Source organism: Chiloscyllium punctatum, chromosome 2 (assembly GCF_047496795.1).
Source record: "Chiloscyllium punctatum isolate Juve2018m chromosome 2, sChiPun1.3, whole genome shotgun sequence".
Taxonomy (NCBI): Eukaryota; Metazoa; Chordata; class Chondrichthyes; order Orectolobiformes; family Hemiscylliidae; genus Chiloscyllium; species Chiloscyllium punctatum.
In genome coordinates this window covers 26,139,460-26,153,902 of record NC_092740.1, presented here as the reverse complement: position 1 = coordinate 26,153,902, position 14,443 = coordinate 26,139,460, and the positions used below count along the sequence as shown (strand labels likewise).

The 14,443-nt window shown below is 40.0% G+C and overlaps 1 protein-coding gene across 1 annotated transcript in view; it reads left to right on the top strand.

Annotated features, from left to right (window-relative positions):
• The window catches only part of LOC140495505 (N(4)-(Beta-N-acetylglucosaminyl)-L-asparaginase-like), a 35,733-nt gene extending 21,566 nt beyond the window's left edge, over positions 1 to 14,167 (top strand). The window contains exons 8-9 of the mRNA XM_072594599.1: positions 4,478 to 4,611; positions 10,904 to 14,167. Coding sequence (XP_072450700.1) covers positions 4,478 to 4,611; positions 10,904 to 10,998 — 229 coding nt within the window. The 3' untranslated portion in view covers positions 10,999 to 14,167. The remainder of the gene's footprint in view (positions 1 to 4,477; positions 4,612 to 10,903) is intronic.
• The last annotated feature ends 276 nt before the right edge of the window (positions 14,168 to 14,443 follow it).

The following is a 14,443-nucleotide window of genomic DNA, read 5'->3' as shown; positions in this document are numbered from 1 at the left end:
GCTGGAAAATGGTATTAGATTAGGTTAGGAAATCTAGTTGGCATTGATGAGTTGGACCGAAGGGTCTGTTTCTGTGCTGCGCATCTGACTGTATGACTCTAAATGAAAGCAACTTATTGTTGCTTCTTTTGTCAACCGTCATAAATTGGTGAACTGGAAGACACCAATCAGGACCGACTCTCCCTGTCCACTCGCTCCTTTACAGACTGCTATCATATCTCTTCTCCCCTTCTCTTCTTCAAGGAGACTGGCCTCAGCTCAGAGCCATTTCCTTCTCCAATCTATCTACGAATTGGATGTTCCTCATTCCTGGAGTCATTCTCATGAGTCAGTTTTCCACTTGAGGCTGACACAATATTTTACATAAAGTGATTGTACCCTCTTCTTGTTTTTGTAGCTATGAGCTATTTATAAAACTCATGTGTTTTAGATTCTTTCCAACCTGCACTGCCACTTTCAATGATATACAGACATTTCCATTCCAGTACACCCTTTAGAATTCTATGCATTGATTTATGTTCCCTCCCCCACTTCTCTCTAGAATGAGTCATAGAATCCCTGTGTTGTGGAAACAGGCGATTCAGCCAAGCAAGCACACACCAAATCTCTGAGGAGGATCCCACCCAGACTCACCCCCTGCAATCCCTTCCCAAATCCCTGCAACTCCCATGGCTAATCCACCTAACCTACACATCCGTGAACACTACAGGCAATTTCCATGGCCAACCCACCTAACCTACATTTCTTTGGACTTTAGGAGGAAACCGGAGCACCTGGAGGAAACCCACGCAGGCACAGGGAGAATGTGCAAACTCCACACAGACAGTTGCCTGGGTCTGGAGTTAAACCCAGGTCCCCGGCACTGTGAGGTAGCCGTGCTAACCACTGAGCCGCTGTGCAGCTTTGTCACTGCTGTCTCGAAATGCACACCCCATCCACCTCCCTCCCTCACAGAGAGCAGGGAAAGCAGGCAGCAGTGTGGTTGGAATCATTTCATATTTCTCTGCATTGCATTCTTTCCAGTTCTGTGCCTACTTCTTTGTCTTTCTTTTCTATGTCCTTTTGAAGATTTACACTATCCTCCCCACAGTTCACAATAATTCTGTTTTATATCAGCCATAAATTTTGAATTGGTGACCTTGCACAAGTCTGGGTCACTGATATGTCAGGAAGGATGGGAGTCTCAGCACTGATGACTGGAAAGCTGACAAGAGATATCCTCTGATATGAAAAATAATTGTTAGCAATAACTGGGGCAGCTCAGTGGTTAGTACTGCTGCCTCAGTGCCAGGGACCCGGGTGTAATTCCGCTCTCAGGTGACAGTGCAAACTCAGCACAGACATTCTCCCTTTGTTTGGCTGTTCTGGCTTGCTCCCGTAGCCCAGTGATGTGCAGATTCGGGAAATGTAAGGTTATAGGGATTGGATGGGATGCTTTTCAGAGGGATGATGTAGACTCGATGGGTCAAATGGCCTTTAGGGATTCATCTGTTTCCAACACTCAGCCAATTATAATTTAAATTGAGAGTACCTTTATTTCCTCCTCCCCATTTGGTTCTAACCATGCTCACAAGCTTTGCTCAACTTTTCTGCATTTTATCAAATGCTTTTTTTCAAGTCTATATACACTGACTACATTACCCTCCTGTACGCTTCCTATTACCTTGTTATTTTGTTAATCTTGATTTATTCCTAATAGCCTATTCTAAAACAGCCTCTTTCTTAACTTTTAACTTCCGCACTGACCCAGGTCCTTCCTCTTTCTTATCATTTGCGCAGTATTTTCTTCCATTTTAATGACTGTTGAAATGTACTCCTTTGAGACCTTGACTATAACTGTTAAAATTCCCTTTTATATTGTTAGTTGTCCTCACTCAAGCATTGAGGATACATCCGAGCAGGCAAAAGGATTGGGTGCCAGTATTGATCAAAGCTACTGTTACATCACTGGAGAGGCATGATGTTGTTTTGGGGTCAAAGGCATTGTCCATTTCCTTAATTTTAAGAAACAGCAGAAGAAAGTTTGTGCCACTAAGTTTAAACTAACAGTCCAGTAAATAGTGGGAAGGAACAAAGTGTAGAAAAATGCAATATCTGTATTTGAGGATTTATTGAGAAGCTTATTTGGAAACTGGCTTTTGCAATGGTGGAATAGGACAAAGAGTGAGATGTTCTGACAATACACTTGATCAGTGCATCTCCAGTTCAATGGGGAAGAAAGTGCTAGAGCTAGTTATTGGGAACAAAATGGAACAAATGGAATTTATTTCAATGGAAGAAATTTGGTTCATATTACAACAGCATAACCTTTAAGAATAATCACAGAAAAGGGCTAGGTGCAATCAAACATAAAAATATAATTTGAGGAAGATTAACTTGGAAAGGAATCCAGCTGATTTGGATTGGAATTTAACAAATAAACTCATTTTAAAGCAATAGTTAACCAATTGGAGGATTGGTTTAGGTACAAAAGTAGACAAATTTCCATTGAGGGGTGGAATGTTAGAGCATTCAAAACTCAGGTACCCTGGATGATTAAAGGTAGAGCAGTGAAAAAGAAACCAATAAAAAAGGCTTGTGATGAATTGTAACATTTCTAATAGAGAACCAAACTGAGTATGGAAAGTGTACAGAGCTTGAAAAGGGGGTGAGAGTGCAAGGGAGACTAGCTCAGTTGGCTAGATGGCTAGTTAGTGATACTAAGAGTACTGGTTCAACACCCACACTAGTTAACATTACTATGAAGGATTGTCCTTCTCAATCTCTGTCCTCACTTGAGTTGTCTCTCTCCAATGAGACATGTGCCCCATGGTCTGGTAAAACAATGGAAACTTTACCATTAGTGCCAGACTATTCAAATTATAAGTCTGCCTTTTCTTTATCTGAAAATGATGAGGGGTAAACCTCACAAAACAAGCTGGGAAAACCTTTACAGCCTATATTCCAGGACAAAATTAGTTAACATTTAGAAAACTAGCATTTGCCAACATTGGTACAATTTGTTCAGCTACAACGTGAGGTTCTTTAGCGCGAACTTGCTGTAATGCGATTGACAAATTGGGGTCACTTGTTTCCAAAGCACGAATTTCTAAAACATGTGTTGGCTGTAATGCGATTACATTAGAAACAGCGCTTGAAGTGTTTGTGAAGTGCGATTTTTCTATAACATGGGGTTACACAAGAATGCAACTATCGCGTTATAGAAGAGCTGACAGTAGAAATTTGTTAAAATCAATTCCTGTTTGAATATCTAGGGTTCTTTTAAAGCAACAGAGAAGGACAAAGTTGTTTATATAACATTTCAAAAATTGCTTGACAAAGTGTCATCTGTCAGCAAAATTAAAACCCGCACTGTTGAAGGGATCAGTGAGCCTAAACTTGGCTGAGGGAAGAAGTAGTGTTCAACTGTTCTTTTTCAGACTGGGGCAAAGTATACACTGCTGGTCCTCAGGGATGGTATTGGGGCCTCTGCTGGTTTTTTTATATTAACTATATGGACCCAGATATACACAGTACACTTTCATCGTTTTGAAGTGACCCAGAAATGAGAAGGGCAGTAACAGAGTTCAGGAGGCAATAGAGAGACTGGTGAAAAGGGCAGTCAGTGATGGAAGGAACTTAACGTGGAGAAACGTGAAATAATGCATTTTGGTAGGAAGTGTCTGATGAGACAAAATCAACCAAATGTTTCCCATTTAAAGAGAATGGAAGAAATTAGAGCTCTGGCAGTTTTTATGATGAAAGGCATTATGGGATCCTTACTTTAATTAAGCAATAGAATGCAAAAACAAGAGTTACACTGATCCTTAAACATTGGTTGGGCCTTTCTTATTTGGGGTATTGTGTTCCATTCTGAGCACCATTAACTGAGAAAATGTTTGTTGTTAAGCTATGCAAAATTCTTCTCCCACCCATCTTCGTTTAACAACACAATGATTTCAGTATCAAGTATTCCTTAAATGCATCCATACCATTTACCTACACTGCCCCTTTTAGTTCGATTCGAAGAGATTTTTCACAGTTTCCCAATTGGTTTTATTTGTGGCCATCTCATAATCATGTGCCTTGTTCTGATCGAGCCCACAAGCCAAGACGTTTTCTATGTCTTTTCTATGAAACCCTTTCAGAATCATTACCATTAAGACTTCTAAAAAGTTACCCTTATCTCTTATTCTCTGGAGAAGAGCACTAGCCAGTTCAATTTTTCCTGATAGGTCACACAGAGCCTATTTCTTGCAGTGGTTCAGAAAAAGGTATAAATTCTCAGTTCTGAATACAGTTTCTCCCTGCAATGTTTCAGAAATGGACAGTTTTGACTAGAGTTTATTAAAATCAATCAGCATTCTTTCACTGAGTAAAGTTTCCTATTTTGTGCACAAAATTCATCCTAAGTTGTGTAAAATGTTCTTTTCTTTGATCTTGGAGTACATTTTCCATGTGGACATTATTTCAGTTTGATATTTTTGCCTCAAATTAGTTACCAAGCAGTGGAATATATGAGATTGGGAATGGAACCAACTACAGCTTGCCAGAAAGTTATTGCAAGAATTCAAAAATATTACCCAAAGTTTTTTGGCGCAATCATCTGTGCGAACAGAACTGGGGGTTATGGTAAGTCTTTAAAACAAAACCTGTTGTAAGGATAAGTGGTGAAACTAACGTCCTGAGAGAAAATCTAAAGCCATGCAGGAAATAAACCAGTCTTGGGTAAACTTGACTATGCTTAACATTCATTCTATGTCCTTACAGACTCAATTTATCATTAAGTATCTGTACTTGCTCACTTGTGTACAGGTTTGTGTTTGTTATAACAAAAATATGTAAAATTCCACATTTTTTGCATCCAGTTTTTTTGTGATATTTAGAGAAACATTTTGATTAAATGACCCTAGCCAGAGCTGAAACCCTGTCTTTGAATTGTGCATAGTAAAGTGAAGTACAACCAGAAATCTGTGGAGCCTCAGTCACTGGGAATGTTCAAGGCATAGCATTCTGGAGACGGATACATTGAGAGATGTGGGGATAGTGCTGAGGTAGAACAGGCTTGGTGAACTGAGTGGCCTCCTGCCCAATATTTGAAATCACTGCATTGCCTAGATACAACGTAATGATGTAAATACATACTTTCTTAATGACTATCATCTCTGACTTTTTCCAGCACGTCCCAATTGATAGGGGGTGGATGGGAAAGATCAAATGGCTTGGTACCTGGACTTTCAATGGCCCATGATAAAATCTTACCAGAGATTCCTTTTTGTAAATTACCTTAATTTGTAAGCTATAGGTGGCAGCTACGTAATCGGTGGATAAGTAATGGGAAATGCAGGATGACAGGGAATAAGGTTTGGAGTGATGGGTCTGGATGGGATGCTCTTTGGAGAGCCAGTGTGGACTCGATGGACCAAATGGCCTGCTTCTGCATTTTAATGATCCTATGAAGAGATAGGTCACCGGGATGAGAATCATACAATTAGGCACCTTGCAGCTTCCAGACTCAACAATGAGTTCAATAATTTCTGGCAGTAATCTCTTCCATGTTCTGGCCTTATTATTGTTTTTATTTTGTCGTTTGCCTATCACATAATCATTTTATTTGGTCCTGCCATGTCTTACACCTTATCATGCTTTTTAAAAATTCTTTCTAAGACTCAACCGTTTGACCTGCTTGTATCCCGTTAAAATAACTTTTTCTCAGTTCTGATGAAAAATCATGAGCATAAAATATTAAGTTGGTATCTCTACCAGCATCGTTTTTGCTTTTATTTCACATTTCCAGCATCTACAATATTTTGCTTTCTAATCATAATTGGGTCTAAATAAAATGGGTGTGAGATGGACTTAGAGGCAGTCAGGATCTTCTGAAAGAATACTCAATGGAATGGGAGAGGGAGGTCAGGGAAATTCACTATGGACAATACAAAGCAGTAGAAATAGGGACTGAATAAAGAGACCTAAAGACAGTTGTGGACTCCAGTGTTCTCTATACCTTGATTGTGTTTTCAAATTTCACAATGAATAGATTGTGAGATATGTTGCCGAATCAGTTGCGTTCATGTCCATGAAGTCATGTTGAAGATGTATAGATCGCTCTCCAAAAGCAGCTGGAGCTAGGGGAGAAGCCCCAGTTAGTTGCTAGGGTGAGAAGATGGTAGGGCTGAACGTATTGGAGTTGAAGAGTGCCAAAGGCATTGTCAGACTATATATTGTAGTGTATTGGAAATTAAACTTTTTATTTGTTTGAAGGTACAATACACCTACTCTAACAAAGGGAGCATGCTACAGACAGATTTTAAAAGTTGGTCTGTGTTTAACAGCTCACGCGATTCCAATTCTGAATGTTCACAGCTGATTATATAATTGCCTTTGTCCCATGAACTTAGCATACATCATGAAAGCTGTGTATTATTTATATAGAGAAAAGCTACAGAACAAGGAATTTGGGGGTCCTCAAACACTAATCACAAAAGCGAGCATTCACGTTTGTAAGTAATAGGGAGGGTACACGGAATCTTAGCCTTTATTTCAAAGCGAGTGGAAGATAAAATCATAAGAGGTTGGTATTGGAGCTGTCAGAAAAGGTTCACTAAGCTGATACCAGGTTAAACTGTCTTGAGGAGAGGCACTGGATTCAGAGTAATACAGAGTCAAAGCAGACCCTTTGGTCCAACCAGTCCATGCTGTACATGATTCCAAACTAAACTAATCCTGACTCATGCCTGCTCCTGGCCCATATCCCTCAGATGATGCTTGATTAAATAAATGGCTCTACCTCTGTTCTATGTAGATCTTCAGTTATAGACATGGTCTTTTACAGTGATTAGCTGTTGGGTGTTGAGGATTTTGAGTCTGGTCTGAGGATTGTTTGAGTTGGCAAAATACGGTGGTTACTATGGTTCATTTTAATTCATTGAAGTGGATAACCCCCACCAATAATCTAGAATATGATTCTGATCTGTGAGGACACACCTATCTCCTGGAGTGATGCAATATGTTTTTTTCCCAGGACTAAAAGCCAGCTGTAGTTCTTTCACAGCATGTTTCCATAATATAAGATTGAGACACTTTATAGAAATGCCGAGTAAAGAACACCTGCTGGAAAAGAAACAGTTTGAATTTGTGACCAGCTGACTGGTTTTGTTTTGTCTCTCACATTCACGACCAGCCGTGAAGTAGGCAATGAATATTGGAAAGTATAAATGCGCAGGTCAACATTATTATCCCGTGAGGCCACTAAGGGATAGAGGGCTTGAAATCTGAATAACAAAACTACTCACTCTATTTTGTCCAGAGGACATTTGCAATGCAAATTTTGTCAGAGGAATGAAACTGGAATTGGCTTAATAGAGAACGTTGTCAGTGAATGGTACATAAAAATGACCATAATTAATTAGGAGCATGAGTAGACCATTCAGTCCTTTGACAGGATCAAACCTGTTGAGTTTTTGCAGCGAATTCTGTTTTCGTTTCAGAGTGCAGTGAGCTGTGTCATGTAAGTATCACTGACTCCAATGTTGAAAGTAGAGACACCGATATAGTATTCCACTGGCTTCACTTCAAGAAATAGCCATTTATAAATCCCATATTTCTAATTCCTCACCCTCTCCCTATCAGTTCTTGGCCCAGTATGTAAATCGTGAACGTTGCTGTTAAATGTCTTGAACTTTGGGATTGTAACTTGTCTATTGTTGGATTTGCAGTCAATATTTGTGATTATAATTTCCAATTAGATTTTAGTCTCCCAGGACTTAGATCTTACTTGGCCATATTTATGTTGAGCTTCCTATTCTCTCTTGGTTTTTTTTTCCTAATATTTTTCTAACATGATAACAACATTTTAAGGATAGAGGAAGTCACACTAACTTCAGTGTAACTGTAATGGTTTTCGGCCAAAAAAAATTTCCCTACCTCCAGTTTACTTACAGTTTGCTTTGCAGTCATTTGCAGATGGAGAGGGGAGGCGATGTCCTAGTGGTATTATAACCGGGCTGTTAATCCAGAGACTCAGATAATATTCTGGGGACTGGGGTTCAAATCCTACCATAGCAGAATCCAATTTAAAAAAAAACCCTAGAATTAAGAGTCTAATGATGATTTAGTTGACAGGATAAACCCATCTGGTTCATTAATGTCCTTTAGGGAAGGAAATTGCCATCCATACTTGGTCTGGTCTAACTCCAGACCCACAGCAATATGGTTGGTTGATCCTTTGGACTGGGCAGTACTGTAAATGCTGGCTGAGCCAATGATGCCCTCATCCTATGAATAAATAAAAAAAGCTTGTAATCTTTCCAAATTTCCAAATCCCTTGGTTAATCCATTTGGGATCCAGTTTTAAGACATCCAACAGGCGTCAGGAGAAATAATTGACTGAATTGGATATTGAACTGCAGTTTCATGCTGGATATCAAGATATTTGTTCATAAAACCAAAGTATTTCAGATGCTGCAGAAATTACTTTTTTTTAAAAAAAGAAGTGCTGGAGAAACTCAACAGACTTGGCCATGTCTGTGAAGAGTGATCTCATCTACACTGGGAACACCAAATGCAGACTGAGTGCTTGCACTGTAGCATGGCTTTGTCCTGTTTGGAAAAGGACCTCAACCTATCCCTCTGACATTTCTCCAACTTGCGGCCACGCTAATGCATTTGTCTGAAGCCTGACATGATGCTCTAGCAAAGCCCAAAGCAAGCTGGAAAAACAGCACCCTTTTTTCCACTTTGGCACTTTACAACCTTCAGGTTTCAACATGAAGTTTAACATCTTCTGACCATGAATTCTATCCCCCATTTTGATTAATCCCCTTTCCAACACCATGGTGGATTGACGTAGAGCTGCCTATTTTCTGCTATTAACATTTTCCATTGACCCCACTCCTCTTCTATACCCCTATCCATTACTATTAGTACTTACTGTGTCTTTGGCTCCTGGGCAGCTGTTCCACTTGCTCTTCCTTCCTGCCCAAGTTTTGACAACTGCATTCTCACCTCAAAGTTAGTGTGGCTGACTGAGGTTGCTATCACCTTGGACTGTAGCAGTTCAAGTGTGGCCAGACCATCATCTTAGTGCACCTCTGTTTGGCAGCCACTAATTGGCCAATAAATGAACATCTAAACTGAGGCCAGCATTGCTCTCCATTCTGTGCCTCTCACCCTAATTCAAAATACATCCCACTTTCTTAACGGTGTCACAGAAATGAAAGTTATAGATGAATGATGGTAACAACAATTTTTGAATGTTTTCGAACCATAGAATCATACAGTACAAAAGAGAGCTTTTGGCCAATTGAGTCTATACCGCCAAAAATGTACCACTATCTACTGTCCTTCCACTTTCCTGCATTAGGCCCATAGCCTTGATTGTTATGCATTTCAAGTATTCATCCAAATACTTTTTGAAGGTCATGTGGTTTCTTGCCTCAACTAACTTCCCAAGCCATGTATTGCAGACCTTGACCAACACTGGTGAGAAAGGTCTTCAAATCTTGTCTAAACATGCTGTGTTTCACTTTAAGATTATGCACCATGTTATTGACTATTTAGCAACTGGGAATAGCTGCATTCTGTTCACCCTGTCCATGCTTCTCATCATCTCATATTCCTCTATCAGATCCACCCTCCATCTTCTCTGCTCTGAAGAAGACAAGTAAGAGAAAGTGAGGATTGCAGATGCTGGAGAGTCAGAGTCGAAAAATGTGGTGCTGGAAAAGCACAGCAGGTCAGGCAGTATCCGAGGAGCAGTTTCAGGTAAAAGTCATTTCTGATGAAGTGCTTTTGCCCGAAATGCCGACTCTCCTGCTCCTCGGACGCTGCCTGACCTGCTGTGCTTTTCCAGCACTTCACTTTCGCCTCCAAAGAAAACAACCCAAGCTTACCCAGGCGCTCTCCATTTGCCGAAATACTCCATCTGGGTGACATCCTGTTGAATCTTCTTTGAAATCCCTTCCAGGGCAGTCACGTTTTTCCTATAGATTGGGGACCAGAATAGCACACAGTAATCCAGCTATGACCTAACCAAAGTTCAGTACAATGCCCTTATAATCTATGCCATGAGTAATAAAGCTTTTTTAAACGTCCAATTAACCTGTCCTGCTACCTCGGGGATCTTTGGACGAGCACTCCAAGATCCTTCTGTTCCTCTGAGGTTCCCTGTGTCTTTGTATACTAAGTCTGACTGGCTATTCTAAATATTATATATATTCTAAACATTTGACAATAAATTATATGACTGAGAGAGCCTGATAATTCCAATGGGCTTTGCTGGAAAGCCACTAGAACAGTTATTTTGTGAGGACAGCTGAAATGGTCCAAGAACAGGTCACCCCTCTTGACCATAGTGCAAGGTTTGAAAGACATGACAAAAATATTTGAAGCAGTTGCTTTGTGGTTTTTCATATCTTCTTAACAATGAGATTCGTGAATGAATTATTCTTTCTCAGTGGGAAGAGGAAAGTGCAACAGGTACAATAGAAGGGGAACAAAGAAAATGGTGAGTTCTACATTGTCAAAGCAATTCAGTGTGCTAATTCCCAAAGAATATTCAAGATTGGTCGTGGAAGTTGCATTATAATTAGTACTGTTGATTTTAAGGAATGATAGCTTTTCTTCTTTATAACGATTCTGCTTCTCTTGACTTTGTAGTTAATGATACTCCTCTAAAGCTAAAACAAGAACAATGTTCAAATCGAGGGAGAGTTATCCTGCAGCTGGTCACATTGCAGTAATTGGAAATTTACTGTGCCTTTTTTTTTAAAAATGTGTGACTTTTCTCAGTGACATAAGGTTGAAGTTCACTCAAAATCCTGAGAAACAATTTCGAATAAGGATCGTGTGGTTCAAGATAACAAGCTTATTGCTGTTGAGTTACATTAACCATAACTGAGTCTTTCTGAACTTTTCCTTACAGGTGCTGCATGCAGTAAATGTCCAGGATTCAACCAATTCCACTTTATGGTTCACAATCCATCAGGGACCTCGGAGCAGATAGTGGATTGCATTTAAAGCTACAGTGATGCATCACTTTCAAAGACTTTAAGGCTTGTTATCATTTGCACTCACTTTTGAACCTAAATGACACATTGCAATCTGTTAACGTATCATAAGAAACCTTGTTGTCATGTGCTTTGGTAACTGGACCATATTGATTGCCAATATAGTGTATGCAGATTGTTTGTCTTTGAATTGTGAGATGTATTCTAAATGTGAACACTCTTTGTGAACACTGGAAAAGCACAGCAGTTCAGGCAGCATCTGAGTGGCAGGAGAGTTGACATTTCAGGCAGAAATCCTTCATTCCTGATGAAGGGCTTACGCCCGAAATGTCCATTCTCCTGCCCCTTGGATGCTGCCTGGCCGGCTGTGCTTTTCCAGCACCACAATTTTTGAATATACCATTAGTCCATTTATCTACCCATTGACCATTCTATTAGATATTTGGAACCAGAACGAAAATCAATAAGTAATCGGAAAACCATAAAATTACACTAGTAACAACCATTCATGGATATGTTTGCAAATACATGAGATCCATATGGACATATGGAGGTCTTCCATCCCCTCATCTCTTATATAATATAATTTAATGAAATGATTGATCAGAATCTCATTCCCATTCACCTGGAACTAAATTAATTCTGAAAACTGGGCAGCATGGACAACTTGAACCCCTGTTTCCATGCTGTAAACCTCTCTGCTTTTGATCCATATCTTGTGATTTTTACACCTGATAATTGATTGATCTCTCATGTTCAGAAAATTTCAATTGACCCAGCATCAACACCTCCTTTGAGGGTAAGGGAGCAGTATCTGTAAATGTGTGCTGTGCTGGACTGTGAAGCCATCATTTCAGAACTGCCTTCACATAGTGGTGATACCAAATTGTCAGACTGACCTACTGCTCCCTGAGTGCACTAAACTAAGACACAAGACTAGCCCCAGTTAAAGAACCTTCCATCACTTTGAGCCATACTGGGCACACCATCCTTTCAGCCTGGTGAAAGGCAACAACTCAAGTGTCCAATCCAAACATGTGCAGGTCAGGTGAATTGGCCATGCTAAATTGCCCATAGTGCTCGGTGCATTAGTCAAAGGTAAATATAGGATAGGGGAATGGGTCTGGATGGGTAACTCTCAGGAGGGTCGATGTGGACTTGTTGGGCCAAAGGCCCTGTTTCCATACTGTAAGGAGTCTAATCTAACCAAAAAGTGTTCTGAAGGAACCGCCTCAAAGTTGTTAAATGTTTAAAAAGAAAACTGCCCCTCAGTATAATCACCCTAACATTAAAATGTAGCTGCCTAATGTGCTGGACTCTGGGATACATGTACAAACTAGGAGAGAGAGAACATAACAACTCTAAATTTGACGTTCATTTGCACGTTTCATTTTATAGATACAGACAGATGAATTGTTGTAGTTGAAGGGCACTCCCGACAAGGACGTCTTGTATTTTTAAATGACCTTTCTGACTTGATATGACAACTCTGGAGCAAGTACCCTTGAACCCATTGAACTGCTTTGTTTGCAAATAGCAAACATTGGTTATGCAGAGTTGTTGCTGAACTAGCTGTACGGCAGCTGCCCCTCAGAATACACTTCTGAAGCTGCTACATATCAATTTTCTGCTTAACTCCTGAACTACCAACCATTGTTGATTGTCAAGGTTTAGTCAAGCAGTTCTACTTAAACATGTTGATGTCATAGTCAGGGAGAGTTGTAGAGATGTACAGCATGGAAACACACCCTTTGGTCCAATTTGTCCATGCTGACCAGATAACCCAACCCAATCTAGTCCACCTTCCAGCAACTGGCCCATATCCCTCCAAACCCTACCTATTCATATACCCAACCAAATGCCTTTTAAATGTTGCAATTGTACCAGCCTCCACCACTTCCTCTGGCAGCTCATTCCATACACTTACCACCATCTGTGTGAAAAGATTGCCCCTTAGGCCTCTTTTTTTTTATATCTTTTCCCTCTCAACCCAAACCTATGTCCTCTAGTTCTGGGCTCCCCCATCCCAGGGAAGAAACTTTGTCGAATTATCCTAACCCTTCCCCTCATGATTTTATAAAACTCTATAAGGTCACCCCTCAGCCTCCGACACTCCAGGGAAAACAGCCCCAGCCTGTTCAGCCTCTCCCTATAACTCAAATCCTCCAACCCTGGCAATATCCTTGTAAATCTTTTCTGAACCCTTTCAAGTTTCACAACATCCTTCTGTTAGGAAGGAGATCAGAATTGCATGCAATATTCCAAAACTGGCTGGACTAATGTCCTGTACAGCCGCATCATAACCTCCCAACTCATGTACTCAATACTCTGACAATAAAGGAAAGCATACCAAACACTGCCTTCACTATCCAATCTACCTGTGACTCCACTTTCAAGGAGCTATGAACCTGCACTCCAAGGTCTCTTTGTTCAGCAACACTCCCAAGGACCTTCTCATTAAGTGTATAAGTCCTGCTAAGATTTGCTTTCCCAAAATGCAGCACCTTGCATTTGTCTAAATTAAACTCCATCTGCCACTTCTCAGCCCATTGGCCCATCTGATCAAGATCCCGTTGTAATCTGAGGTAATCTTTTTCGCTGTTCACTACACCTCCAATTTTGGTATCATCTGCAAACTTACTAACTATACCTCTTATGTTCACATCTAAATCATTTGTATAAATGATGAAAAGTAGTGAACCCAGCACCGATCCTTGTGGCACTCCACTACTCCAGTCTGAAAGGCAACCCTCCACCATCACCCTCTGTCTTCTACCTTTGAGCCAGTTCTGTATCTAAATGGCTAGTTCTCCTTGTATTCAATGAGATCTAACCTTGCTAATCAGTCTCCCTTGGAGAACGCCTTACTGAAGTCCATGTAGATCACGTCCACTGCTCATCAATCCTCTTTGCAACTTCTTCAAAAAAACTCAGTGTTTTTTGATATATGTCACCATAAGCTCAATCCTTGCAACATAGCTATACCATACTCAATAAGATCATCAGATCATATCTCCCCTCAAGTCAGTGTTTATTTCTGATCTTTTATATCCATTCCAAATCTGAAATGGTTGCAATTGTCAGAAAAAATGAAATAAATTAATTTCTTTTCTTAAAGTTGATTTTTTTTTGTTTTGTACATACAGTGACTGATATTAAAGAATTTAAGGAGATTTTCACACTTTTTTTTGTGAATGATTTGATTTTCTGAACGTTTCTATAAATCAAAAACATGAAGCAATGTTAACATGGTGAAAATGTCCCAAAATGCTTCTCTGGTGTTTTACAAAACAACATTTGATATTGAGTCCGATAAGCGAACACAAAGGCAGGTCACCAAAGCTTAATTAAGGAGGTAAGTTTTGGTCAAACTTCAAAGGAGAAAAGAGAGGTAGAGAGATTAAGGGAGGGAAATTCTGAGATTGGGGTAAGCAATGAATTCATGTGTGATTCAT